We start from the raw sequence: 12,604 nt of genomic DNA on the forward strand, positions 1-12,604 counted from the left end.
CTCTCAGAACCTTGCTGATTTAATACCTGCTTAAATTCTGCAGCATATCTTGCTCTCATTAAACTGTATACACATGGCTCTTTTTTTTTGTATTTTTTAATTTTTATTGAAAATCTTACATGTATGACTAAAAGTCATGGACCATATCTTTCAGTTCCATTACAAAATCTGTCATATATATATATATGCCTATATATATATATTTAATACAACTAGAAGCAAATCTACTGAATTATGAAATAATGATTGTCTATTAAAATGTGACTCAAATTAAGTATGTTGTAGATGATTAAAATTATTTTTCTTCTCTGATGGAGCTGAAGGCCACTTTCACATAGTTAATTGATAATGCTGGGCTGCAAAAATTACGAAGCCTTAATGATAATTTCCCATCCCCCAGCCTCACATCAGTCATACACTAGGATTTCAGTACAAGGATCCTTCTCTCAGAAAGAAGTACTTTAAGAGTGAGCACCATCCTCTGTGGAGTACCTTCTGTTAACAAACAGCTCTGCAAACAATTCTGTGTACCTCTCAGTAAATGCAGGCAGGTCAAGTCATTTCAAGTTAAATACAAGCAAAAATTTTGCAGGAACAGACTCTAATTTAGAAACTCATCTACATTTTATCTAAAACAAACAAAAAAAAGTCTGAAATAATACTTAAATCCACTATTTTACTTGAATATATGCCTTATTATCTAGTAACAAATCATGAAAGATGAAGTATAAATATTGTCAGAATCATAAAAAAGTTGTCTTATTCTAAGAAATCCTACTTCAAAACCATACAGTATATTAACCAACAATAGTTGTCCTTCTGTTTTGGCACTCCTGAACCAGCATAGAAATTATGTGTAGTGAGTTAACACCTTGGGGAAAAAATACTTATGTGCAGCAAGATCTAAAGACGACTTCTGAAGTTAATAGTACTACATTGCTTAACACAAGAAAGAAATTTAAAAATCTTTTACTGTGATTCATCAGCAGCAAAAGAGAAGGGGAAGAAGAAAAGCAAGGTGTTTACAGTCTTTGAAGAATACAGCGTGTTTAACCTTGAAAACTAAATCTTGCCTTGAAGACACTCCTAGCTACCTCTGCAGTCTTCTTTCAAAAAATTCAATGTACAAATATTTTCTTTAAATGTCTCAGACTTTGTAATGGCTCAGAAGAACAACTGCACATCCTTGGAGCTGCTCTCCTTTCTGTGGGATGAATGGTGGGTGGCATTGTTTACTGTAATTTCTCCACTTCCATGCTTCATTTCCTACATTTATCTGAGAATGGAGAAAAATCAGCATGTTCTGACAAGTCTAAAACCATGAGGCAGTAAAATGGACCTGAATTTAGTGGAGATTGGAGCTCCAAAATAAATATACTTTATGTCAAACAATAATAAAAAAGGATAAATTCTCCTGTACAAATCAGAAGAGAGAATAAAAAAATAGCAAATAGATAGCAACACCTTTTCTATACCTACATGGGCATCACAAAACTTCCCAGGCATAAGACTACACCTCCGTATTTCTCATTTTATGTGGATTTTAAGCTACTTCATAAGTTGATGACAAACACTGTGGAATTTCTCAGTATAAACAATAATTTCTCAAAAACTACTCAGAAAATTACAGGCTTCTAATTAAATAGCTCTGAGAACAAATGGAGAAACACATAAAAAATACTTCCTGGATTTCTCTTGGTTTTCATCAGTCCTTCTGCTTTTGTTCTAGTAAGCTGTATGCCCACTGTAAAGAAAATTTGCTAAAAAAACCCTTGCATGTGTAAATACCATGTATTGTAATATTGTGTTGAGTTATATACTTGAAAGTTTATTTCTTCTTAAACAAGAGACTCTGTATTCTCAATATAGCAAAACTGTGAAGGCATCTACAGAGTATCACCAGCTCTCTGAAGTGACTGCACACTCTTAAAAGTGAGTTGCCTCTGCAGGTATTTGAGGGTTGCTATCTATTTGAACGTGGCTGAGCATTTCATTTTATCAAAAATGCCACCAAATGCTCATATTTTGTGTGGTCAGTGCAGTCCCTAGGACAAGTCTAATGAAGATATGTTCCACCAAGGCAAAAAAAAAACCAACCTAAAATTTTAAAAATGGAGAAATATTTACAACTTTCCTCAGTCTGTAAGGTTGAGTTTTCTGTTTTAATATTCTTCAGTGCATTTTCAGAGAAAGGTTCCAAGGCTAGGAGTATAAGCAGTCTGGTCCAGTCCCATACATATCTGCAAGCCTTTTAAAACGAGGGCCCCAGTCACTGAGGTAATCGTAGTTCTGGTCAGAGTTTGAGCTGATGGAATCTAAAGAACTGAGCGACTCTGCCACCGAGCCGTTCCCCTCAAATGCGTATGTCTGCAGGGAGTCGTAGGGTGGCGCGCAGGGGTCCACGTCAGCTTCCTTTAGTCTTTCCCAGATAAATTCCCTAAAAATGACATTATCTGGGATACTTTTAAAAGTTGGTCTGCTCAAGAACTGAATCTCAGGTGTCACATCCCTTCTGGTCTTGGTGTCTCGCATGATGTTGAGGTTCCTCAAGGCAGCCATATCAAAAGCCTCTGTGTCTTCTTCTCCACCACCCTCATCATCGTACCTGACAATGTTTTCTCTGATATCTCTCTCTTCATCAAAAATGAGGGGCTCTTTTTTCCGTCGCCTCATGGTGACAATCAGCAAGACAAGAACTGGAACAAAGAAAAGCTAGAGTTTTAGCTGTGCTGAAGTTTTCTCATATTCTTCCTAATATTGGAAGTACTCATTAATTTATATGGCAAATATATATGGAAATAGCAAGAAATTTATGCAGTTTGATGTGAAACCTAGCAGGTTCTGAAATAACTTTTAAACTGTAAGCTTTTTAGACCCTAAAGAATCTATTTCCCTAATCATTCAGGATTAGCATCTTCATCTCTAATTCTATAACCCACAATGTCTGCTAAACATAAATTTCAATACTGGTTCAGTCTGATTATGACAATCTAACAGCCAAGAAATGATAATAATAATAAAAAAATAAAGACCTTTTCCTGAACTCTTAAATGCCCAAGTGATAAAAGCACATTCGTAAATTAACGGAATAGAATTCAAAAACTATGGTTTGGGAAGTGACTGAATTAAAATGTATGACCAATACCTGCTGAACAAAAATAAAGTTAAAAAATTATAGATTGGAGAACAACAAATTGTTAAGCAATGTGTAAAATCAGACTGTTAGTTCATGGAATAAAACCACCCTTATATAAGATCTCTCTTTCCTGAAAAGTGCAAAGTACTACAGATTTATGACTTACATCTAATGAGAACTGCTAGGGCTGGAGTTTACTGGATGAACCAGTACTAGAAATGTAACTGGTTATTTAATTTTAGTCCTTAAAGTTTTTTTCCACTTGAAAGCTAATACTAAACTGCAGTGACAGTCAAAAGCACTGCAAGAAAGTAGCTCAAGGGTCCTCTTGCTCTAATACAATTTGGTAGAGAAACATCATTGCTGACAGAAAAAATATGGAACCAATACTATGGATATTGCATCCATCTGTGGGACATGATGGAGTCTGAATCATCCTCCTAGAAAATGTTTAATACTATATTGTAGCATCTGGATAACATTTGCTGAGTTAATGATACTCTTAGGAAATAACAGACATTCAATATGACTGTAAAAATAACAGTACTTTGAAAAGTGACATTCTACATTTAATTAATCTCTTCTGATTTTATGATTATTTTTAATGTTAAGAATATGTGAATATATGCATTCATAAGGTTTTCAATCTTTAATTACAATGCCAATTAAATGTTGTAGAAACATATGGAAAAGCAAAAGCTAAAAGGTGATATAGATAATATTAAGCTTGAGGTTCGCTAGGTAGTCTCAAAAGTGGCCTCCAAAAATTGCATGATGTAGGACTACTTTTCTTGAAAGCCTTTCTTTTCATGGAGGAATCTTAAAATCAGTATCAATCTAGCCATTGTGAGGAATGGTTTAATATTAGGATTTCTTGGCTAGAATAAACCATTAATTTGTACATGCAACAAAGCTGCATGTGTCTACAGATATTATGGCACTATTTGGAACTAAATAAAGCAGGACATGCATTTCTGCACAATTGTTATTTCCCTTTGGAGCCACACATGCCTAAAAATAAAACTGCACCTAGGTTTTTTTTTCCCCTAAACTTTTTGACAAATATATTAGGCAACAATTCTTTCCTCTTTTCTCAGTAGCTACCAAGCACACATCCAATAATCCATCTACTAATAGATGTCTCATGACTATATTACTTCGTAATCAGCATCACCCTTTCATGTTTTTTGCCCCTGGCATCTACCTGATTCATGCTTTATGTATTGAATTCAGAAGCCATTAGTTTGGGGCATTTTGCTTCAAACAATATTTACATAAGCAGTTTAATAATATGAAATATTGACCTTTAAAGTGACATTTGTGGAATTCCAAAACATTCTGATATTTGTATAATACAAATTAAGCTGTAAATTATACGGCAGAGAACATAAAATTGTCATCAGCGACAATTGCACTCCATTCTTAATGTTTTTCCTCATTGTAAAAGATATTTTAAAGTGAAAGGCAAATTAGCTTGCTGACAATACGAATATATATTTAAACCAAGATTTCTATTGACATAATTTTTTTAACTATTATTTTTAACATTTGCTGCCACATTTTTTTATTGCCATATAAGTAAGCAGATAATCATTTACTTTACACAAGTGTAAATGCATTTTCACTCTACTGTCCTTTTTAACATACTTCATGTTGAAAGTTAAAGACCTGCTAATAAGTGTAAAATACGAAGCTTAGTAGGAAGGTCTGCCTAAAGGTACAATAAAAATCAAGATACAATGAATGTTTTATATAGTGTTCTTTCTACCTCTCACACTTGCTTGAAGCCAAGAAAAATATGGAGCCTTTCTAAAGGTTAAATATTTTAGCATTTAGATGACTTTATAAGATTATTAATTTCTAGCCTTTCCAACAGCCATGAACAATAAAGTTTAACCTCTAAATGAACAAAGCTTTAGCTACATTGCAGCTGCAGAGATGAATACAAGCCCTAAACAACTTCCACTGATATCTAAATCAAATGCAAATTATTTCAAAGTTTTTTCATTTCTCATTAAGTCACGGCGGGCTTTTATTTCCTACATTTATGACAAAAGCAGAGATTAAGTTAGTAATTAGGGACTGGCCAAACTTCTAAAAACCTAATTTCATGATTCTTAGAAAAGAAATAATACGGTGGAAAACCTTTAGGCACATATGTATTGCACATTGAGGGCACTAGATTGGCTCCATGCTGATACACCCAACTCATACTAAAGAGATGAAGTGACAATGCAGATTTCATATGTGATGTAACAAATAAAGAAATCAATCAATATTTTAAGCAACTGATTATAAAGACTTAACAACCAGAATTAACAAAGACAGATTTAAACTAACCTTTTAATTCTTCTGATTTACCTGCATTGTTGGAAACATTGATTTCCTTTAATAGGTACAACAGCCGAGAAAAAAATTTTGTTTGTCTTTATATTAGCTGAGGTAATACACAGTTTAATCCTTGTGTCAGTATAGATTTAACACTAATGTTCATAGTTTCAGTATACCCAAATCAGTCTTTAAACAAACACCTTTGAATGCAAGAGTGGATTTTTGCTTTGCCATTTTGCAGTGCTCTTTCTAGAATTACCAGGAAATTTCCATTTTGGTATGATCTGGTAAAAAGTCAGGTTTAGGTCACCTGAACATATTTCCCTGGTTTAGTACTAATTTTTCCTTTTGTACTCAAGGCAATTGCAACATAATTGTAAGGAAGTCATAAAAGTTATGAGACACCCTGAGAGAGAAGACAACATGCAGAGCTATACAGTGAGGCACAGAGCTATACAGTAGGTCTCAGAGCTAAATCACAAGCATTACCATGCTTTGTATACACTACACCCCTAAGCCAGGAATTTACTATAGCAATAAGCCACATCAGCTGCAAGCAGATCAGCACACTGGTTTATGCCTTAGGTGTGTCATGATTCATAAAGCTGATGATTGGAGATCCTCAGCCATCTAAACAGCACACTAATAGCCTATTTAGTTATACCTACAGGTATAGGCAGTACAGGCAGATAAATTTTGGGGATTATAGAGGCCAAGACTCAAGAAACTCGAATTTAATTCCCACTTATACCTTCACTTAAACCTGTTGTTTAATCAGTTTGGACTGATATTTGCAAAGTGATGGTGACCTTTAAATGCTCACACTGAGTGACCCTAATCAGGTCCCTAACTTTCAGAAAACAGCTGCTGCATTTCTTATTCAACTACTTTCTGGAAGTGTTGTTAATCCCAGTTAAATGTTTTCCTCCAGTTACACATTTATCACTTTTAAAACTGCAAAGCCAAACTCCACACATATTACATAGTCACATTCTGTACACGTTATACCTATTTAGAGAATTAGATTCTTATGACTTGAACTGTTTCTTCTTGTTTACAAATCACAGTTATGTGTTCTGATTTAATTTGGGTTTTCCGGGTATTGTGATAATGATAAAAAATTTGCTGTCTTTCAACTGAAAAAATAATTATTTAAAGCTGTATTTTGAAGTTTTATCAATGTATTACTAATTTGTAAACTCTAGTGCCACACCAATAGGAAGCTTTCTTCAGTCTTTCCAAGAAAATAGGTGACACTAATAGATTACATTCAGAAGCATGAAAGACAAAAATCATGAGAAAGTATTGTTCCAATCTAACTTTCCATTGAATCAATACAAAGAAAATACTTAAGCTCTCAAATGCAATTAGGTTATCTACAGGTGAATATTCTGTGTGTGTGATTTTATGTAAACATTTTATGCTAAACAGTTGTTACAAAAGCAATTACTGTGTCTGGAAGATGCTAACTGAAAAACAAATTACCTTGAATTAAATTACCATATAATTTTCAGAACAGTTAAAAAATTCCTGCTTACTTTCCTCAAAATTATGTGCAATCCCAAATTAATCCAATTACTACTACTTTCATATGCTTTTTATGATTTTTTTAGATTTTTTTTTCTTTCTGTAAAACTTAGCCTTACTGCATAATTGGAAAGCCGTATTGAGTAATTAACAAAGTACTGGAACTTTCTTTTGAAATAAAATTTACCATTTAATCTCCATCAGTCAGTATGAAGATAGAAAGAGATTTTGTTTTTAAATGTTTTTAACTTCTAAAATTATTTTAGTTTGAAAAAGAAGTGTATACCATGTTATATGCAATTATCACAAAATAATATGATTTAGTAATGTTCTTCCTTTGTAGGGTCTGTGAAAATATTGTGCTTATCTAAAATTGATTGGTTGCTTAAGTAAAAGTAATAAGAAATCCCACTGAGACAATCTGGGCCTTGGTAGAGACAAATTGTTATATATAAGACAAAGGGATGTATGGGGAAAGAACATAGAGTATATCATACTAACCTTAAGAAAAGGAGAGCTAGTTGAGAATTCAAGACACTGGTGCCAGAACATATGTATTCATTCAATTTATGCAAATTTCATGCCTTTTCTGCTTTACAACTGGCACCCATATTAAAATGACATTGATCAATGTGACTGCATTTACACTGGATGGTAATCTTGGGTCAGAAAAAGATATTGATCCACCTCTTTTCACTGATAAAAGTCTTACACAAAAATGTGCATCCCTTGTCCCAGTTCACTTGCCAACAGCTGAAGCCTGTTTTTATGCAGTACTAGTGGATCTTCAGCATTTTTCTCAGGAATTAATGCAAAGAGCAAAAGGGAAAAAGTAAATTCCTAGCAATACCACCATGCAGTTGGGCCCAGAAAATATGTTCTAAGAACAAACGAGAGAAGAAAGGCTCTGGGACCAGACAAGCTGTAACAGTTGGCTGGGGTTCACTGGGCATCAGTGATGCTTAGGTACTTCTTCCTTGTGGACACTGGCATGTGGCTGACAATAAAACAGAACACAGTACTAAAATGCAGCACTCAAAGCCAGGGCTATCATATAAATGCAGTCTAACCTGTTCCTGCAGCTCTGAAATGTACTCAAAAGGAACAGCTTAGACTGGAAGTGATGATGGCCCATACAAATGTCTTTTTGGATAAACAATGTTGATGCCTTCAAACAGATGACTTCAGAAACCCAAAGTCTTTGTCAAATAAAATCAATGGTAATGTGGTAATATGCAAGATTTTTTACCAAACCCTTGTTCAGAACACTTTAAAAATGACTGGAATAAAAGCTCAAGTTTCTTGATCTACTGGTTGCATTTGAACCCTGGTGTACTGAGTAGAATAATCAAGTTATGTGGTGCCAACATGCTGTGTCTCCACTCAATGATCGACTTGAAATCATACAGCTTCTATTTAAGAAAAGTTTACGGCAAGACCAGGCTGTATGGTACCTACAGCAGTTTCCTATGTAATCTTCAGAGGCTCCTTTCTCACGTACAACAGAAATGGTGACATTTCATTTTGGGATCAAATGAATTGCTATGGTTACAGAAATTTTGTTCCTAAGTATATTGGACTAAAGTTTAAAACAGGTGTTTTTTCGCTGATACTAATGCCAGTTGATAAAAGAGAATATTTTTATATCTTTTTGAACTCTAACATTTAGCTTCTTGTCCAGATAAAGTTCACTTGTGTACATAAATTGGCTAGAAATGCTACTAGAAAAATGGTATTTAAAAATGTTCATTAAAACTTTTGGCAATAATTCCCTTTCATTTCATAAACCTAGGCCTACCATGTGTTGAGTGAGAATAAAGGCTTATGGTGTTAGATTTTTTTTATGTCACGGAGATGGAAAACTTTAGAAATGCCACCTCCTATATATATATATATATAGCTACTGAGTAAGTTGGTTCAGTTCATTGCAGAGGTAATGATTTTTATTACTCTGTAAAAAAAGTATGCAACAGGTTTTTCATTTTGGAGTCCTTTAGAAATATTTTAGCAGAAGGAACATTTCCTTCTAATGGTTTCCAGTGACCCGAATCAAGAGTGCTAATGAAGATGTATCTATACATGGTAGAAATATTGTCATGAACAGAAGTTTGGACACAAGTCTCTTGATTTGACCTATCTAAATTACTTTGGCAACAGTGACAGATAGAACATCACTGAGATTATACCAACATAAGACTGTGGCCTTCTACCTTTCCTTAGACTGGTACGTCCAGACAGGGAATAGAAAAATCTCTTAATTGATAACAACACTGATGAAAGTTCTTGTGTGCTGAACCCCGGGTACCCTTGTTACCATATGAATTTTCAGACAATAGGCAAAACCTCACTTTTGCTCACCTGATCCTTTATCTTTATTTCTTGATTTGACCCTTTACTGTTTAATGACTAGGTATTACATGAGAAATGCTAGGCAAACTAGGATGTTGACACTATTCCACTCTTTTCCACTGCCTTTTATCTAGTTGCAGTTTCACTGCTCAACATAAAATCCAACTGTGTTATCAAAGTAACAAAAGATCACTCTGTAGATTATGTCAATCAGTTATGATTCTCATCAGTAAATTACATCTGTTGCATTTTCTGAATATCTTTTTTCTATGCAAATCAATAGAAGTTTAAAAACACTTATTCCTGTGGAAAAGGAACACACTGATACTGGTTATATGGTGAGTATGCTAAACCAAATGCTTCCATAAACGGAATTGTCTATCTTTTAAATATTGAATTTGAGGAAAGTAATATTTTTTTCTTTTACTGTTATTTCTTATATCTGTCTGGAGGCAGTTTAATATAGAAACAAAGTATGCAAATTGATAATCCCAGTCTAAAGGTTTTCTTGTGTTCATGATACAAAATGCTGCTCTTCCTTGAATACTATCTGTGCGTGTTTACAGAAATTAGGGTGAAGGGGAATGTTGAAGCTTATATGCATATATCTTCTGCTACTATGTGTTGAATGGAAAATAAGGGTAACAGAAAAAAGACATACCTAGCAGTGTCAAGACACAAGCCAATATTGCTATCAGGGCTCCAGTGCTAAGTCCTGCAGGCAAGATATATGCTTCTGCATTGCACGTCTGAGCAATACCATCTGCATCACAATCACAGACCCTGATGGTGAGAGTATTAGTGCTACTAAGTGAAGGTGATCCACTGTCCACTATGAATATTGGCAAGTAGAAAACAGACTGTTCCTGTCTCCGAAACCCGTTTCTTTTGGTTAATACTGTTGCAGTATTATCTAGATAAAGGAATAAAAAGACAAATTATAAAACGTGACTTTTCTAAAACATAAGTCTATAAATACTATAGCCTTCTACTTAATCACTTCATAAAAACATTCATATTACTTCAACAAGTTTAACTTTCCCAGTCATATATTTTTGAAGTTGCAGAGGTAAGATCAACTGAGAAATCACACCCAACTAAACAAGAAGATTTCTATTTTTAACAAAAGATTATTTCAAAATTGCAGAGGTCCATTTCATTTTAGCTAAGCTCACAGTTTCACACTCTTGATACACAGTTGACGATGACATCATTACAAAAAAGAAAAAAAATTACCCGTCAGTGATCAGATTAAGTATCTATATTTCCAGTTAATTTGCAAGCATCTATTTCAATTATTTACAGATACAGGTATCCTATTAATGGACGCAATGACCATATTAATAGGATAATAGGTTCTGAAGATCAATGAAATATTTTTTGAATGCAAAAATAATCCAGTCAGTGCACAAATGCAGGTAATTGTGCATGCTACAGAGACATGCAGTTGTTTTCAGATTCTTCTGAGATTCAAGATGGCTATTATAATCAGTCTAAGATGTATAGTTTGACAGTGCTCTGAGCTGTGTGACTAAAAAGCCCATGTGTTCAAGAAGATATGGGCAAAACTCACTGTGTTCAACACAGATTGAGAGCTTCTGAGAGGCAGGGAGCTACATCCCCCAGGATGTATAGATAGAAATGTTCATTCAGTTGGTCTGTCTATCTATTTATATGTACTTACCTATCTATTTATAGACAGGTAGTCAGTAAAGTTATCGTGTCATCTATTATGACCTATCTTATGATAGATTAACCTCTAGATATTAATAGATTAGATCATATTATGATCAATCTAGGTCATAATAGACCTATGAGGTTATATCAAGCAAACACCTTGATATAACCTCACATTAAATATGCATTAAATTAACGAATAATCTTGAATGAGGCAACTGCTGCTTTGTCTTGTAACTCCACTGATTTTACAGGCATTACAAAAGTCTGTTATTATTTTTATCACATTGTAAGTTCTTTAGAGGAGGGCCTCTGTTTTCATTATGTACTTTGTAGTACTCATGATGTCAGATTTCTGAACAGTCATATTCTAATGCACTTTTATTATTTTGATCATTGCTGCTATTAGTCTTCTATATTCTATTAGTTTCAAATCGCAAGCTGTTCATATGAAGAAAATTAAGCTTTTCATTAATTACATGTAAAGTAAGGCAATGAAGACCTGTGTGAAAGACTTTTATTAGGTCACACATTACACTTACTGAATATTATTCAAAGTCTGCCTGTACAAACAGTGGCCTTCAGTGTCCATATGTCTGGTTTTTTGCTTTTCTAATAAGATGACTTTGTAGCTTTGGCTTAGTACAGATCCATAAAAGAGCAACACAGAGCAATACAGTGTCGATTTAGTTCTGTTTGTTTCAACTAATAAATAAACTGCCTGACTCGTGCCCAGCTGCTATACTGTGCAGTGCAACTAATGAGGGCAGTAATTAGAGTGTGTTCTCAGATACTTTAACTAAGAGAAATGTGATGTCAATGGGAGTCTTTGAGGAAAACGTCATAAGAAGTCTGTACAAATATTATAGGCAGCTTTCATTATCAAAAGCATTCTTCAAAAGGGGATATACTTAGTTACTGAAAAGATATGTCTTTCTAAAAGAAAAAAAAACAAATTCCTCACAAATCACAAAACATCTCTGTTAACCGTGCACTCATTTTAAATGCCCTGAGTTTATACTAATAAGACATGAATTCCTGGACATTATTCAGTCACTGCCTCAAGGTAAAATCTAATTTAGATAAAAACCTATAAATACAGGGAAAAAAATGTGAAGAGTGACTGATGGGAAAAAAAAAAATAAAGGATTTAAAGATTTGATGCTGCTCTGTTTGGCTCAAGGCTTTAAATGACTCAAACAACAGCTTAATTCCTTTGACAAATAGTCTACAGATAAAAATATTTTGCAGGCTGATTGTAGTTTATGTTCTCACCAGAACAGAAGTTTATGTAGGTCATAATAAGCATGCTTCATTGAAAATGAAAGCTTCTAGTGGTGAATATTTACCAAATCAAAATTTTCTTACCTTTGTTGTCCTGCAATGTAAAATTGTGGTTATTTGCTGCCTCTGCTGTTAAACTGAAATAGAACTGATGGCCGTTTGGTGGATCATCCTTATCAATTGCACTAATTTTTTGGATCACCTGTTTTGAGATACATCAGGGTTTAATTGAAGCATATGTGCATGTACATTACATAACCTCCCTGTTACCCATCAAAATATTAACACTCCCTTGAGTTC

At 34.0% G+C, this 12,604-nt stretch overlaps 1 protein-coding gene across 1 annotated transcript in view; it reads right to left on the minus strand.

Annotated features, from left to right (window-relative positions):
* Window positions 1–2,202: 2,202 nt before the first annotated feature.
* CDH7 (cadherin 7) overlaps window positions 2,203–12,604 on the minus strand; it is a gene marked incomplete at both ends in the record, with an annotated part of 72,122 nt that continues 61,720 nt past the window's right edge. Inside the window, 3 exons of the mRNA XM_082303179.1 lie at window positions 2,203–2,696; window positions 10,005–10,256; window positions 12,389–12,506. Of these exons, the coding sequence (XP_082159305.1) occupies window positions 2,203–2,696; window positions 10,005–10,256; window positions 12,389–12,506 (864 nt within the window). The remainder of the gene's footprint in view (window positions 2,697–10,004; window positions 10,257–12,388; window positions 12,507–12,604) is intronic.

The sequence above is a fragment of the Coloeus monedula genome (assembly GCF_965178545.1).
Source record: "Coloeus monedula genome assembly, chromosome: 1".
Lineage (NCBI taxonomy): Eukaryota > Metazoa > Chordata > Aves > Passeriformes > Corvidae > Coloeus > Coloeus monedula.